This window comes from Schistocerca cancellata, chromosome 6 (genome assembly GCF_023864275.1).
Source record: "Schistocerca cancellata isolate TAMUIC-IGC-003103 chromosome 6, iqSchCanc2.1, whole genome shotgun sequence".
Taxonomy (NCBI): Eukaryota; Metazoa; Arthropoda; class Insecta; order Orthoptera; family Acrididae; genus Schistocerca; species Schistocerca cancellata.
The window spans coordinates 42876786-42889741 of record NC_064631.1 but is presented as its reverse complement, the minus strand read 5'-3'; the positions used below and the strand labels follow the sequence as shown (position 1 = coordinate 42889741).

The 12956-nt window shown below is 36.7% G+C and overlaps 1 protein-coding gene across 1 annotated transcript in view; it reads right to left on the bottom strand.

Annotated features, from left to right (window-relative positions):
* The window catches only part of LOC126191206 (uncharacterized), a 307035-nt gene that overhangs the window by 121762 nt on the left and 172317 nt on the right, over positions 1-12956 (bottom strand). Inside the window, exon 8 of the mRNA XM_049932000.1 lies at positions 6187-6279. Coding sequence (XP_049787957.1) covers positions 6187-6279 — 93 coding nt within the window. The remainder of the gene's footprint in view (positions 1-6186; positions 6280-12956) is intronic.

Below are 12956 nucleotides of genomic sequence, written 5' to 3'. Positions count from 1 at the left end.
AATCAGCACAGCACTGTGCCAAAAAGGTACTTTTCACATGGGAGTTAAGCTTTATAACAAACTTCCTGAAAACATAAAAGCTATCACTGAGGTCAATACATTTGGAAAATCTCTAAAGTCATATTTACAGCATCACTGCTTTTATTCCATTGAAGAATATTTAAATTTATGAAATGTGTTATATAAATACTTGTGTGTAAAGTGTATTATTGTAAGCTTAAATATGTATGCCTGGAAATTACTTTCAGCCTGTATATTTATAACTTGACTTGTCCAATGTCTTATGCATAAGCTGCTATGTAGACAACAGGACCAATAAAATACAATCTACAATCTACAATCAGTTCCACTATTGAAACGTGAAAGGAGGTTAGCCTTACGAAGGAAGAGATTAAAACCATGTACTCCATTGAACAATGCGTTTTTCTGGTGCTAGAGTACCACAGGTTAGAAGAGAGTCCTACAGCAACAAGGCGAAGTTTTCAAGCCTGATTTAATGTTCCAAAAGGACCCGATGCGAAAACCATTTGTACACTCTTCGCAAAATTTCAATGAACAGGCAGCGTAACTGATGATCTAGTGTGGCATGTTGGCCGCAAGCAAACCACAGTTACGCCTGAAAATATCGCCACAGTTTCTGGAATTATTCAGCGAAATCCAATGTCATCCATCCGTAGAATTGCATCTGAGACTGGTTTGACGCGTTCCAGCATGCAGAAAATACTGAGAAAGAGCCTACACGTTTCCATTCAAAATTCAAACACACCAGGTCATACCCATACAAGCTGTGCAACAAAGGGTTGCCTTTGCTAATCAGATGCTCACAATGATTGATAGTGAAGGATTTGATGTTGGCTGCATCTGGTTTACAGATGAAGCACACTTCCACGTGAATGGATACGTGAATAAGCAGAACTGGTGATTTTGGGGTTCTGAAAAGCCATATTGGTGTGAAGCGAAACCCCTGTATTTTCCTAAAGTTACTGCGTGGGCTGCAGAATGCAACAGAGGCATTATTGGCCCTTTTTTCATTCAAGAAACGGTCACTGGTGCACGTTACGTTGCAATTTTGCAACAATTTGTCAACACACAGCAAGCGTTAGAGGATCGACCAGGTACTGAATGGTGTATGCAAGATGGAGCCCGACCACATGGGACCGAACAAGTGTTTCGCTTTCTTGAGGAATGCTTCGGGAATTGAGTCATTGCTTTGGAATATCCCAAATTTACTGGTGCAGGCATGGATTGGCCTCCATATTCGCTGGATTTGACTCCCTGTGACTTTTTTTTGTGGGGCACAGTGAAAGAAATGGTGTACCCGAAGCATCCCGCCATGCTGGACGAGTTTGAATCGGCGATCTCTGTGGCATGTGAATCCATTTTGGTTGAGACTCTACGAAATGTGATGGCGAATTTCATTCTTCATTTGTGCCACCTCTGTAGTGCCAATAGTGAACATTTTGAAAACATTGCGATGTGATTGTTTGCAAAGATTGTTTTCATATGATTATTTCACTTATGTATGCTGATATGAGCTGTACAGTGTACAGTGCCATCTGTTAGCAGCTTTTGTAACTATTATTTCAAACTGCTGTATAAACTTCTTACAGATATCACAATAAACATACCATTTACTGCATTCCTCTATCGATCTTTGTTTTCGAGATATTTAATTTTGAAATCAGGGAGCCCTTTTCTGGACACCCTGTATATGCATCCACATCATACCAATAAGTTTCCAACATCATCTATGCACACCCCACAATAGCATCTCAGCTCTTTCTTATCTCTTGAAATTCAGCAAAAGAACTTTTCTTTGTCTGTCTGTCATCTATTCATTTGGCACAGTCCTGCAAACCTCCATTTTATTTTCATTACTGCCATAATTACATCTATACCAGTCTATTTACTGATCCATTTGTTTGTATTTGTGTGTCTCCTGATAATTCCAAGCATGCATCACTCAATAGGTCCTTGAGGCCAATCTTACTTTTTTGAATGCATCTAAAACCCATGTCTCACTGCTAAATGTTAAAAATGGTAATGTCACTGACAGTAAACTTCATGTTTTAGTCTGATCTGTAGGCCAACTATTACACTCAGTCTGCTAACATCTTTCATTAGTTGCTGAAGTTTATACATACTTTAAGTCTATATACACTAGAAGCAATGACATTTAAAAAACAAAAGTGAGTCAGATATGTTCCACTAACATAATTCTCCTTCATTTCTGCAGTATAAGGTTCTGAAAACTTTGTCTATGGCCACTGTGATTTATTTTGGTAACATGGAATCTCCTTCTCTGTCTCCTTCTTCAGCTTTAAATTTACCATTATTATGATGAAGTATACTGTGAACTGTGGTATGAAATGTATATTATTAAGCATCTAATCATAGGTTCAATCAATGCCTTGTTTCTCAAGGGCTGTTAGAACAGTTTATTTTATATTTAAGGTTGATTATTTCATATTTGGAAGACAGACTTAAAAAGTGGCATTGCAATGGGAACCATGATGGCCCCCTCCTACACCAATCTTTTCATATGTTATTTAGAAAGTACTCTCCTGGAATCCTTATGTGTTTAGTCTGAAAAACATGAGGTTGTTAGTTTCATATGAGTTACAGCCCTCCACTTCAAGGAGTGCTGCTGATAAAACAGTGAAGTTACAAGCTATCGATGCAGACAGATGTGTTGTAGGTTAAGGTCCTACCTACATTGTGACTTTGTGTAAAGACTGCATAATTATTGTAGTGATAAATGCTACAAAGTACTTTCCAAATGGTGTATCATTTATTTCACAATATATGTGTGCTCAACTGTAGACAGTGTCAGTTGTGGAAGATGAATGGTAACTGCATGAACACTGTGTGTTTTTATGAACAGATGAGATAAAATGACAGACAAGCAAACTAACTACAGGCAGCTGATAGTGATGACATATTCTGAGATTAACATTGGCAGCAACGTAGTTAAGAAAAAAAATTGATACACTGCACCGTTTCTGAGATAATAAGCACTGAAGTTAGCCAATCAGGCCATTGCATGCACCAATTCAAGTGGCCCACAAGTGATGGTGTCACCAAACATATTCTTCATTTGGTATCCTAAAAGCAAACTAGAGAGTAATGCAAATATTGGACATGGGATGAAGTTGAGGATCAAACCTGAGCCAAAGGCTCAGCAGTCTCATATGCTGTCATCTATGCCATGAGAACAACTGACACTAATTGCTCCTGGCAGGCCATCTGATCATTCTTGCACTATGGTCTGCCTGGCTAACTTCAGTGCTAATTAACTCAGAAACAATGCAATATATCAGATTTTTTCTTAACACCTGTTTTTCAACACAACCTACGCCCTATCCTCTCAATATCCTTACAAGCTTTTCAGACTCTTTCTGACCCTCCTGTATAATGAAACACTGTCAATGAAAAAGATATGTAACAATGAAAAATTAAAACAACAAGAAAAAATTTAGAAGTGAAGGAGGGCATATTTGTTTCAAGAGGTATTTCAATTTGGTGCTTTTTAGTAGCAAAGTTATTTTATTGGTATTATTTTGTTTCATATGTGGTATTTCATTATTTACTTCACTTCCTTTTTTTCTTTTCTATCTTCGCTTCCCTAATTTTGACATCTGTATCTCTTTCTTTTCTACTTTGCACTCAGTTCTTAATTACTTTATTTATTCTACTTCTCATTTTTCTTCCTGTTAATCCAACTTTAGTCCCCACTCTCTCCTTCTGTCAGCTCTGGACTGAAGCAAGGTAAAGTGTTTAGTAATGAAGCACCTTTTATCTTCCACTTTCTCTGGTGCCTGCTCCTTTAAGTCTCTCTCTCCTAGTCCTCACAAAAGATGGATGCATGTCAATCTAGGATACGGGTGAGTAGCTTCTGCTTGCCACTCTTCCTAAGACTACCACTTTTTCCTCCCAAAGGAAGGAATCAAGATTCTGAAGGCTAGGAATACTTTTCTCTGTTTTTAAATTTGTCTATCAAAAGTACTGGAATTTCACCCCCTGAAGTTATGACTCCCCTTCTGTCTCCTTGCAATTTCATAGTTTTCTCAAGTGGATTATCTTTTTCTATAATTATTATCATTTATTCTTTGTATTTTTGTGCACTTTTCTCTCTTTTTTGCAGGAATACCACTATTTATCAAACTACCATTTATGGAAAATTATATCAGTCTGAAGGTGCTCCCCACAAAATTATGTTACTTTTTGCTTCAACTATGTTTTATGTCTTTTTAACTAAGCTGTATAAACTTACCTTTCATTTGTTAGTTTTCTATGGGTTTCCAAATGTCACAGTTTTCATTGATTTTTCTGACAAAAAAATCTTTTAAAAAAATCAAAAACTGCAACATTTCTATTCCATAATAACACTCTAAGAGAGAGGGAGAGAGAGAGGGGAGAGAGAGAGAGAGAGAGAGACAGACAGACAGAAAGAATGCACCATGAAGGAATTACTCAAATGGGATGGAAATTGGTAGATGTGGGGTGCATATGCAGATAAATAAATGATTACCATTTAGGAAAAATTGGATTATTTATTCAAGAGAAAGAGCTTCACAAATTGAGCAAGTCAATAACACATTGATCCACATCTGGCCCTTATGCAAGTAGTTATTCAGTTTGGCATTGACTGATAGAGTTGTTGGATGTCCTCCTCCTGAGGGATACTGTACCAAATTCTATCCAATTGGTGCACTAGATCACCAAAATCCTGAGCTGGTTGAAAGGTCCTACCCATAATGCTCCAAATGTTCTCAGTTGGGGAGAGATGTGGCAACATTGCTGTCCACATTAGAACATGGCAGCCATGAAGAGAAACAGTAGAAACTCTTGCCATGGCAGGTGGACATTATCTTGCTTAAATGTAAGCTCAGGATGGCTTGCCATGACAGGCAACAAAATGGGGCATAGAATATTGTCAGCATACTGATTTGCTATAAGAGTGCTGCATGCAGCAACCAAAGGGGTCCTGCTAAGAAATGAAATGGTGCCCCAGATCATAATTCCTGGTTGTTGTGCTGTATGGTGGGAGGTAGTCTCGTTGTTGCACCACCACTGTCCAAGGCACCTACAGACATGTCTTTAGCCTGGCATATCATTGACTGGCATAGAATTGTCTTCAGTGATGAGTTCCAATTAAAACTGAGCTCTGATGACCAGTGGAAATGTGTCTGGAGATGCTGTGGGATACCTACCTGACTGTCATCCACCATACCACTCAACAACAAGGAGTGGTGATCTGGAGTGCCATTTCATTTCATAACAGGGTCCATTTGGCTGTCTTACCACTGTCTTGGCTTACCATGGTATGCCAACAATATTCTATCCCCCATTTTTGTTGCCCTTCATAGCAAGCCATCTCGGGCTCACATTTCAGCAAGATAATGCCCACCAGCACATATGGAAGGGTTTCTGCTTCTTGTCCTTGTGCTTGCTAAACCCTAACTTGGCCAGCAAGGTCAACAGATCTCTCCCAATTTGGAGTCTTATAGGTGGGGTCATCCAACCATCTTGATATTCTGTTGATCTAAAGTGCCAACTGGACATAATCTGGCACAAAATACCTCATGAGGATGTCCAACAACTCTGTCAGTCAATGCCAAGCCAAGTAAGTGCTTCAACAAGGGCCAGAGGTGGGCCAATGCATTATTTACTTGCTCAATTTGTGAATCTTTTTCTCTTGAAATTGTAATCATTTGTTTGTCTGTACATGTGCATTACATCTATTGGTTTCTGTCACATTCAGAGAATTTCTTCACTGTGCCTAATTTTTTTCTTTGTTTTTTTTTTCTCTTAGAGTGTATAATTGGAAGTCTGGTTAATATAATAAACAGTTCATTCATTTAAGAAATCTGTCTGAACAAAATGACTGCCACAAGACAATTGAACACAGAATGTGTGAAATTCATCGCAATTCATTTTGTTTTTGCATGTGCTATTCAGTATCTGAATATGTCAGTTAACATCCCAGGCAGGCTAAAACTATATTTTGCACTGCATTATGACTTCAGTTTGACTCTTGATGCAACCCTGAGTAAGATAAAAATTGGTTCCCTGTTTTAATTTATCACAATGCTTTGATCCGTTGGGAGGATTCCTATCAGTGTATATTCTACAGCAGAGTTAAACTGTGGCTTTATGCTTGAAATTCTATAAAATCATACTTACCAAGGGAAACATTTCATCCATTTCAGCTATTTTTACTGGCTTGAACTTCTTCGTAAACTGTTCTTGCCGTACTTTAGCCTCCTTAGGTATTTTCTGAAATCATCATGGTAAATTATTATTTTACACTCACCGATACACAATTTTTTAAAAATAGGGCTTTCCATAAAAACTCTTACTTGAAATCACATTTTGTTAAGTTCTGTTGATGCTTAGGATGCTACAGAAAACAGGAAGAAGAAATCTGATGAACATTAAAAGGAACTTCAAATGTTTCATAAAATTGTTTTGCATGCTGAGTGTAAACTGTGAGCCCATTACCATGTAAAGGACAAGAAGTTATTATCATAACTTTTTCCAGGAAAATGCTACTTGTGTCGGATTACTGATGGAATATTCTCTGAAATTGTACTAATAATGCCAGATCACATTTATCCTCATATGTGCCATATGCATTCTCAGTGCACTGTCGTGAGAATGAATTCAAGGCAGAAAATAGGTTACTAGTATAAAATAAATAAATAGATTATCACTGTATTATGAAAAATTCTAAATGTGGGTACTTCATTTTGATGGAAGATCACAACAGACATTATAAACAGGATATTTTACTGCATCTTAAGTCTTTCTGTCCATTACTTTGTCCTTCCATTAACTAGTGCATTAGCTGATGCATCTATATGCCAGTATGGAAATTTAATTCTGTACCAGAGTCTGAAGATACGTTGATCAACAGCAAAAAATTACAAAAAATGAAGTCTGACTGACTAGTTATCTTTCATCATCATTTTCACCTAATACCTAAACTGTGTTTTAGTGTTTACTGTTCAGCACAATTGTTTGGTGGAAAGTGACATAAATTTGAGTTGCATGGTTGAGCACAAATGTTGATATGCTGTGTTTGAATACTTAGGCACAGGGTCATTTGAAAAGTGAAACAATTTTTTGTAGTATTATATGATGTTTTATTCTCATGGATGCGTGAGAGTCTGGAGACTGGTGAACAGAACCTACTGACTTGTAGAGTATCTACAGTGAATGTTCAGGTTGGTGAGTTGTGAAGTGAAACCCTTTCTCATGAGAAACTTTGGAATGTCAAGTTCCTTAAGGACTAAAAAGACCATGATACAGTTATACTGAATATCACTACATAAAGTGAAGCTGTGACTAAACTTTCACTACAGTATAATGAACATTATTATCTTCTTAATCATGTAATGTTTATGCACTTTATGATTACAAACCAACAAAATTACTACTTCTGTGGAGCAAGCACAGCAGAAGAATGCAACACTGGTATAGATGCCTCGATAGCCACAAATATGGTAACCAGTTTGTTTAATCTGATAACAGGGTTCAGTGGAATTACTTTAAAGCTAAACTCTTTTCGAAAGATGCTCATTATACATCTGATGACTGCAAACACTTAAAAAATAATATTAATTTGACATTTGCTTACTTGGTTCAAGATATCATTTACCAAGGCTATGCACCACATTCACATCTATTATCTTCATAACTCAATTTTACAAAACTGCCTCTGTACCCTGACATTTCTATTCCTAACCAAAGCAAGGTTTTCCATGTATGGCATGGCACTTGTTGAATTGACCTGGGGTTCTGGGCAATCTTTCTGAACTCTACCCCCTTCCCTAAACCTCTCCACTCCTATTCCTTCGCTCCCCTTCAGCTCTTCTGCTAGAAGAAGGAGCCACTGGCTCCAAAAGCTTGTAAAAGCTAAACCTTTTTGTGTGTGTACTCTCCTGTCACCACTTGGCGAGAAGATTTTTTTATCTATCCATTAACATTGTATGTCAATAATTGATTATTTTTGTTGTTGTATTCATCAGAACAAGTATCATTGATTTTGTAATGTCCACATTCAGTTCTTTCTTACTACTAAGTAAATCAACTAATGTTTGTATTGCATTGGAAACACTTCTTTCTGTAACAATTGTATCTTCTTTTAATTTTTCAATTAAAACTTCTTTGTTAGCAGAAAAGTCTCTACGAACTGCAGCATTTTCATGAAACATGCATAACAGCTTCTGCACAAACTTGATTAAGTCATAATTCATACAGTGTGTGTGTGTGTGTGTGTGTGTGTGTGTGTGTGTGTAAATTCATCATAAAGTGCTCAAGTTTGTCCTTCTAATGATTGAAATGCTTCAGTTTTATTCAGAATATTCATTTTAAAATATTCTCTCTTCACTATGTCACCTATTGGTGGAGTCATATGCTGTTTTCACACGAATTCTTCCAATGCAATTGTCACTTGAGAATTTCTCTAAATGGAGTTCTGCACAACTTTGGCTGAAAACATGAACTTCCTTTGACTATCTTTAATTTCAAAGGACTCTTCTCAATGTCTGCAATTTTTAGATACAGTTTTTGCAAAATATTTGGGCACACATTTCTGAAAGAACCACATATAGCTCAACACAGCCATGCCTCCAAATTTCTGCATCCATACTTGTCCTTCAAGGTATCCTTGTTGATATCTTTCAGAAGCTCCTGCACATCCACACTGCGAAAGATGGATATTCAGGCTTCTGACAGGTGGTCACATTAATGTGACTGGACTGTATGTATGTATGCAGATGATGCAACTTTTCTTTCCATAAACCCTGTATTTGAGGATCTTATAAACAATATGGATCTGGTGAAAGAAAGTGCAACATCTTGGTTCAGTGAAAAACGCTTACTGTTTTTAAACATATTTTAAAAAATGCAGGATATGTCTTTCAGCCAATAAATAATCACCAATATAGAAAATTAAATCCAAATTGTTTTAGGAATTAGATTTGATAATAAATTAACACGGAACCTTCATTTTCTACAACTACACCTATATCTACATCTATACTCCACTAAGCATAGTGTGGAGCATGGCAGAGGGTATGTCCCATTGTACCTGTCAGTTAGGGCTTTTTCTCATTCCATTCCCTCATGGAGCATGGAAAAAATGACTGTCTGAATGACTGTGCACGTAGTTATTCATCTAACCTTGTCCTCAAGGTCCCTAAGGGAGCAGTAAGAGGAAGTTGTAGTATATTCCCAGAGACATAATTTAAAGCCCATTCTTGAAATTTTGTAAGTAGGTTTTCTTGGGATAGTTTGTCTATCTTCAAGAGTCCACCAGTTCAGTTATTTCAGCATCTCCTTGACAGTCTCCTATCGGTCAAAAAACCTTTAACCATTTGAGCTGCTCTTCTCTGTATACAGTATACTGTATACTGTATGCCCCCTGTTAGTTCTATTGTTACAGATCCAGCACACTTGAGCAAAATTCTAGGATGGGTTGACAACTGATTTGAAAGCAATTTCATTTGAAGGCTGGTTACACATTTCTGAACATTTAAAGTAAGTTTCCAGTCACTGCACCACTTTGAAATCTTATGAACATCTGACTGAATATTTGCACACCTTCTTTAGACAGTACTCAATGAGATATGAGGTTACATTTAATATTGTCCATTAGGTCATTAATACACAAGATGAATGAATAGCAAAGGTCCCAATACACTTCCCTGGGGTACACCCAAACTTACTTATGCATCTGTCAATTACTCACCATATAAGATAACATGCTGTGTCCTCCCTACCACAAAATCCTCAAACCAGTTGTAAATTTTGCTTGATATGCAATATGATCATACTTTCCATAATAAGTGTAGATGTGGTTCTGACTGAAATGCTTTTCAGAAACTGAGAAATACTGTATCCACCTGACTGCCTTGATCCATGGCTTTCAGTATGTCCTGTGAGAAAAGTGCAAGTTGGGTTTCACATGATTGACATTCCCAAACTCATGTTAGTTGGCATGGAGGAGGTTATTCTGTTAAAGATATCTCTTTATGTTTAAACTCAGAATATGTTCTAAGACTATCTCAAATGGATGTCAAGGATATTGGATGACAGTTTTGTGGACCACTTCTGCTACCCTTCTTGCACACAGATATTACCTGCACTTCCTTTCAAATACTGAGCACAGTTTTTTGTTTGAGGGATGTACAATAAATTTTAGTCAGTTGCAAATTCAGTATAGAATCTGATATAGATTCCATCAGGCCCTGGATCCTTCTTTTTTTTTCAATTTTAATTATTGTAGCTGTTTCTCAATCCCAGTGGCATTAATATCTATTTTGCTCAACTTCTCAGTGGTATGAGACTTAAATTTGTGTAGTACTCTAGAGTTTTCATTTGTAAAGGAACTTTTGAAAACAGAGTTAAGCATTTCTGATTTTGCTTTGCTACCTTAAATTTCAGTTCCTGTCTTATTCATGAGTGCAACTTTGGTGCAACGAATAGGCTTTGGATATGACCAGAATTTCTTTGGGTTTTGTAAGAAATCTTTTGACAGCAGTCACTGAAGGCTTCACATCTTCCTCTCTTGACAGCCAATGGTGTTTCATGCAGTGTGTTTCTTTAGAAGTTTCTATACAGTGACTGTATACTATGGAGAGTTGCTCCCATCATGACCTATCTCCTGAGAACATATCTATGCAGCATGCAGTCAACAATTCTTTTAAACTTGAGCAGTTTCTCTACATGGTTCTGCCCTGAGCTAAAAGTTTCAATTTCCTCAGGAAGACTCATCCCATTTGTTTAAGTTACCATTTGTAATTATTGGTAATTATTGTTGCCACAAATGTCTCATGGTCACTTACATCAGTTTTGATGTGAACAGTTAGGTTATCAAAAGAGATATGTCTACAGGCAAGACTGAAGATATATAATAATGGCATATTTTGCATTTTTTCAGTCTTTGTTAAGTTGTGCATTACTACACTGAGGAAACTGACAAAAGTGCACATGATATTCTTATAATTCATAAGAAGGCAATCAGAGTAACAGAAAGAACAGATGGACACATTCTAACTAAACCTAACTCCATTAAATATATGATCTTAACAGTAATTATTCTCATCCATTAATTGCTGAAAGCAAGGAAAAACTACAGTGATCACTTTTCTGATGAACATGTACCTCTACTGTATGGTTAAATTATGATGGAATCCATTTGAATAAAATATTCCATAGGTAAAATAGCCCACATTTGGACCTCCGATCGGGGCTACTCAGGAAGATACCAAAAGGAAAAACAAAACTTGCATTCTACAAATAAAAGCAAACAAGAGCATTAGGCCCCTTCATAGGGCAGATAGGTTAGAGAATTTAAAAATGGGAATGGATAGATCAGTGTCAGATATTGTGGGAATTAGTGAATTGTGGTGTCCGGAAGAACAGGACCCTGGTCAAGTGACTACCAGGTTATAAATACAAAATCAAACAAAGGTAATCCAGCAGCAGGTCTAATAATGATAAGAAAATAGGAATGTGGGTAAACTACTGTGAGCAGCTTAGTGAACATGTTATTGTAGCCAAGGTAGACACAAAGCCAACACCCACCACAGAAACGTACATGGCTACTAACTCTGCACATGATGAAGAGATTGAAAGAATGTTTGATGAGGTAGAATAATTATTGAGATAGTTAAGGTAGACAGAAATTTAATTGTGGTGAGGGACTGGAATTCAATAGTAAGAGAAGGAAGAGAAGGAAAAAATAGGAGAATATGGAATGAGGCAAAGGAATAAAACATGGTAAAATTTTGCAAAGAGCATTATTTAATCATGAGTCACATGGTTTAAGAATTGTGTAAGAAGGTTGTATGCAAAAGACCTGGAGACACTAGAAGATTACAGATAGATTATGTAACAGTATGACAGAGACTTAAAAACCAGATTTTACACTGCAAGGCAATTTCAGAGACAGATGAGCACTCTGATCACAATTTATTAATTATAAACTGCAGATTGAAGATAAAGAAATTACAAAATGATAACAAATTAAGGAGATGGGACATATACAAAATGAAATAATCAGAGGTTCATGACAGACATTGATGACTAAATTAGGGAAGAGGAATAGAATAAAAGATGAATGGGTAGCTTTGAGAGATGATATAGTAAAGACAGCAGAGGGTCAAATAGGTAAAACAACAAGGTACGGTAGTAATCCTTTGACAATGCACAATACATTAAATTTAACTGATGAAAGGCATGGTAGTAATCCTTTGGCAATGCACAATATATTAAATTTAACTGATGAAAGGAGAAAATATAAAAATGCAGGAAATAAAGCAGATGAAAGGGAATACAGATGTGCAAAAAATGAGATTTACAGAAAGTATGAACTGGCTAACCAGGAATAGCTAGAGTGAAGATGCATGACAGTACAAGCACATTGACCAAGGGAAGGATGGGTGCCACCTATAGAAAAAATTAAACATGGCTTAGGAGAAAAGAGAAGCAGCTTATCAACATTAAGAACAAAGTGATGATTCAATACTAAGCAAACGAGGTAAAGCTGAAAGGTGAAAGATGGAAGCAATGTATAGAAGGGCTTTACAAGGGAAATGAACATGAAGACAATATTATAGGAAGGGAAGAAGAAGTAAACAAAGATGAGCCAGGAGATACAATACTGTAAGCAGAATTTTTCTGAGCACTGAAAGATCTAACTTGAAGAAAAGGACCCTGGAATAGACAATGTTTCCTCAGAATTACAGAGATCCTTGTGTAAGCAAGCCATGACAAAACTATTCCACCTGGTGTGTAAGGTATTTAACATGAGTGAAATGCCTTCAGACTTCAAGAAGAATGTTATAATTCTAATTCCAAAGGTGAGTGATGCTGACAGGTGTGATTGTTATTGTACTATCAGTTTAATAAGTTGTGACTGTGAGTACTGACATGAATTATTTACA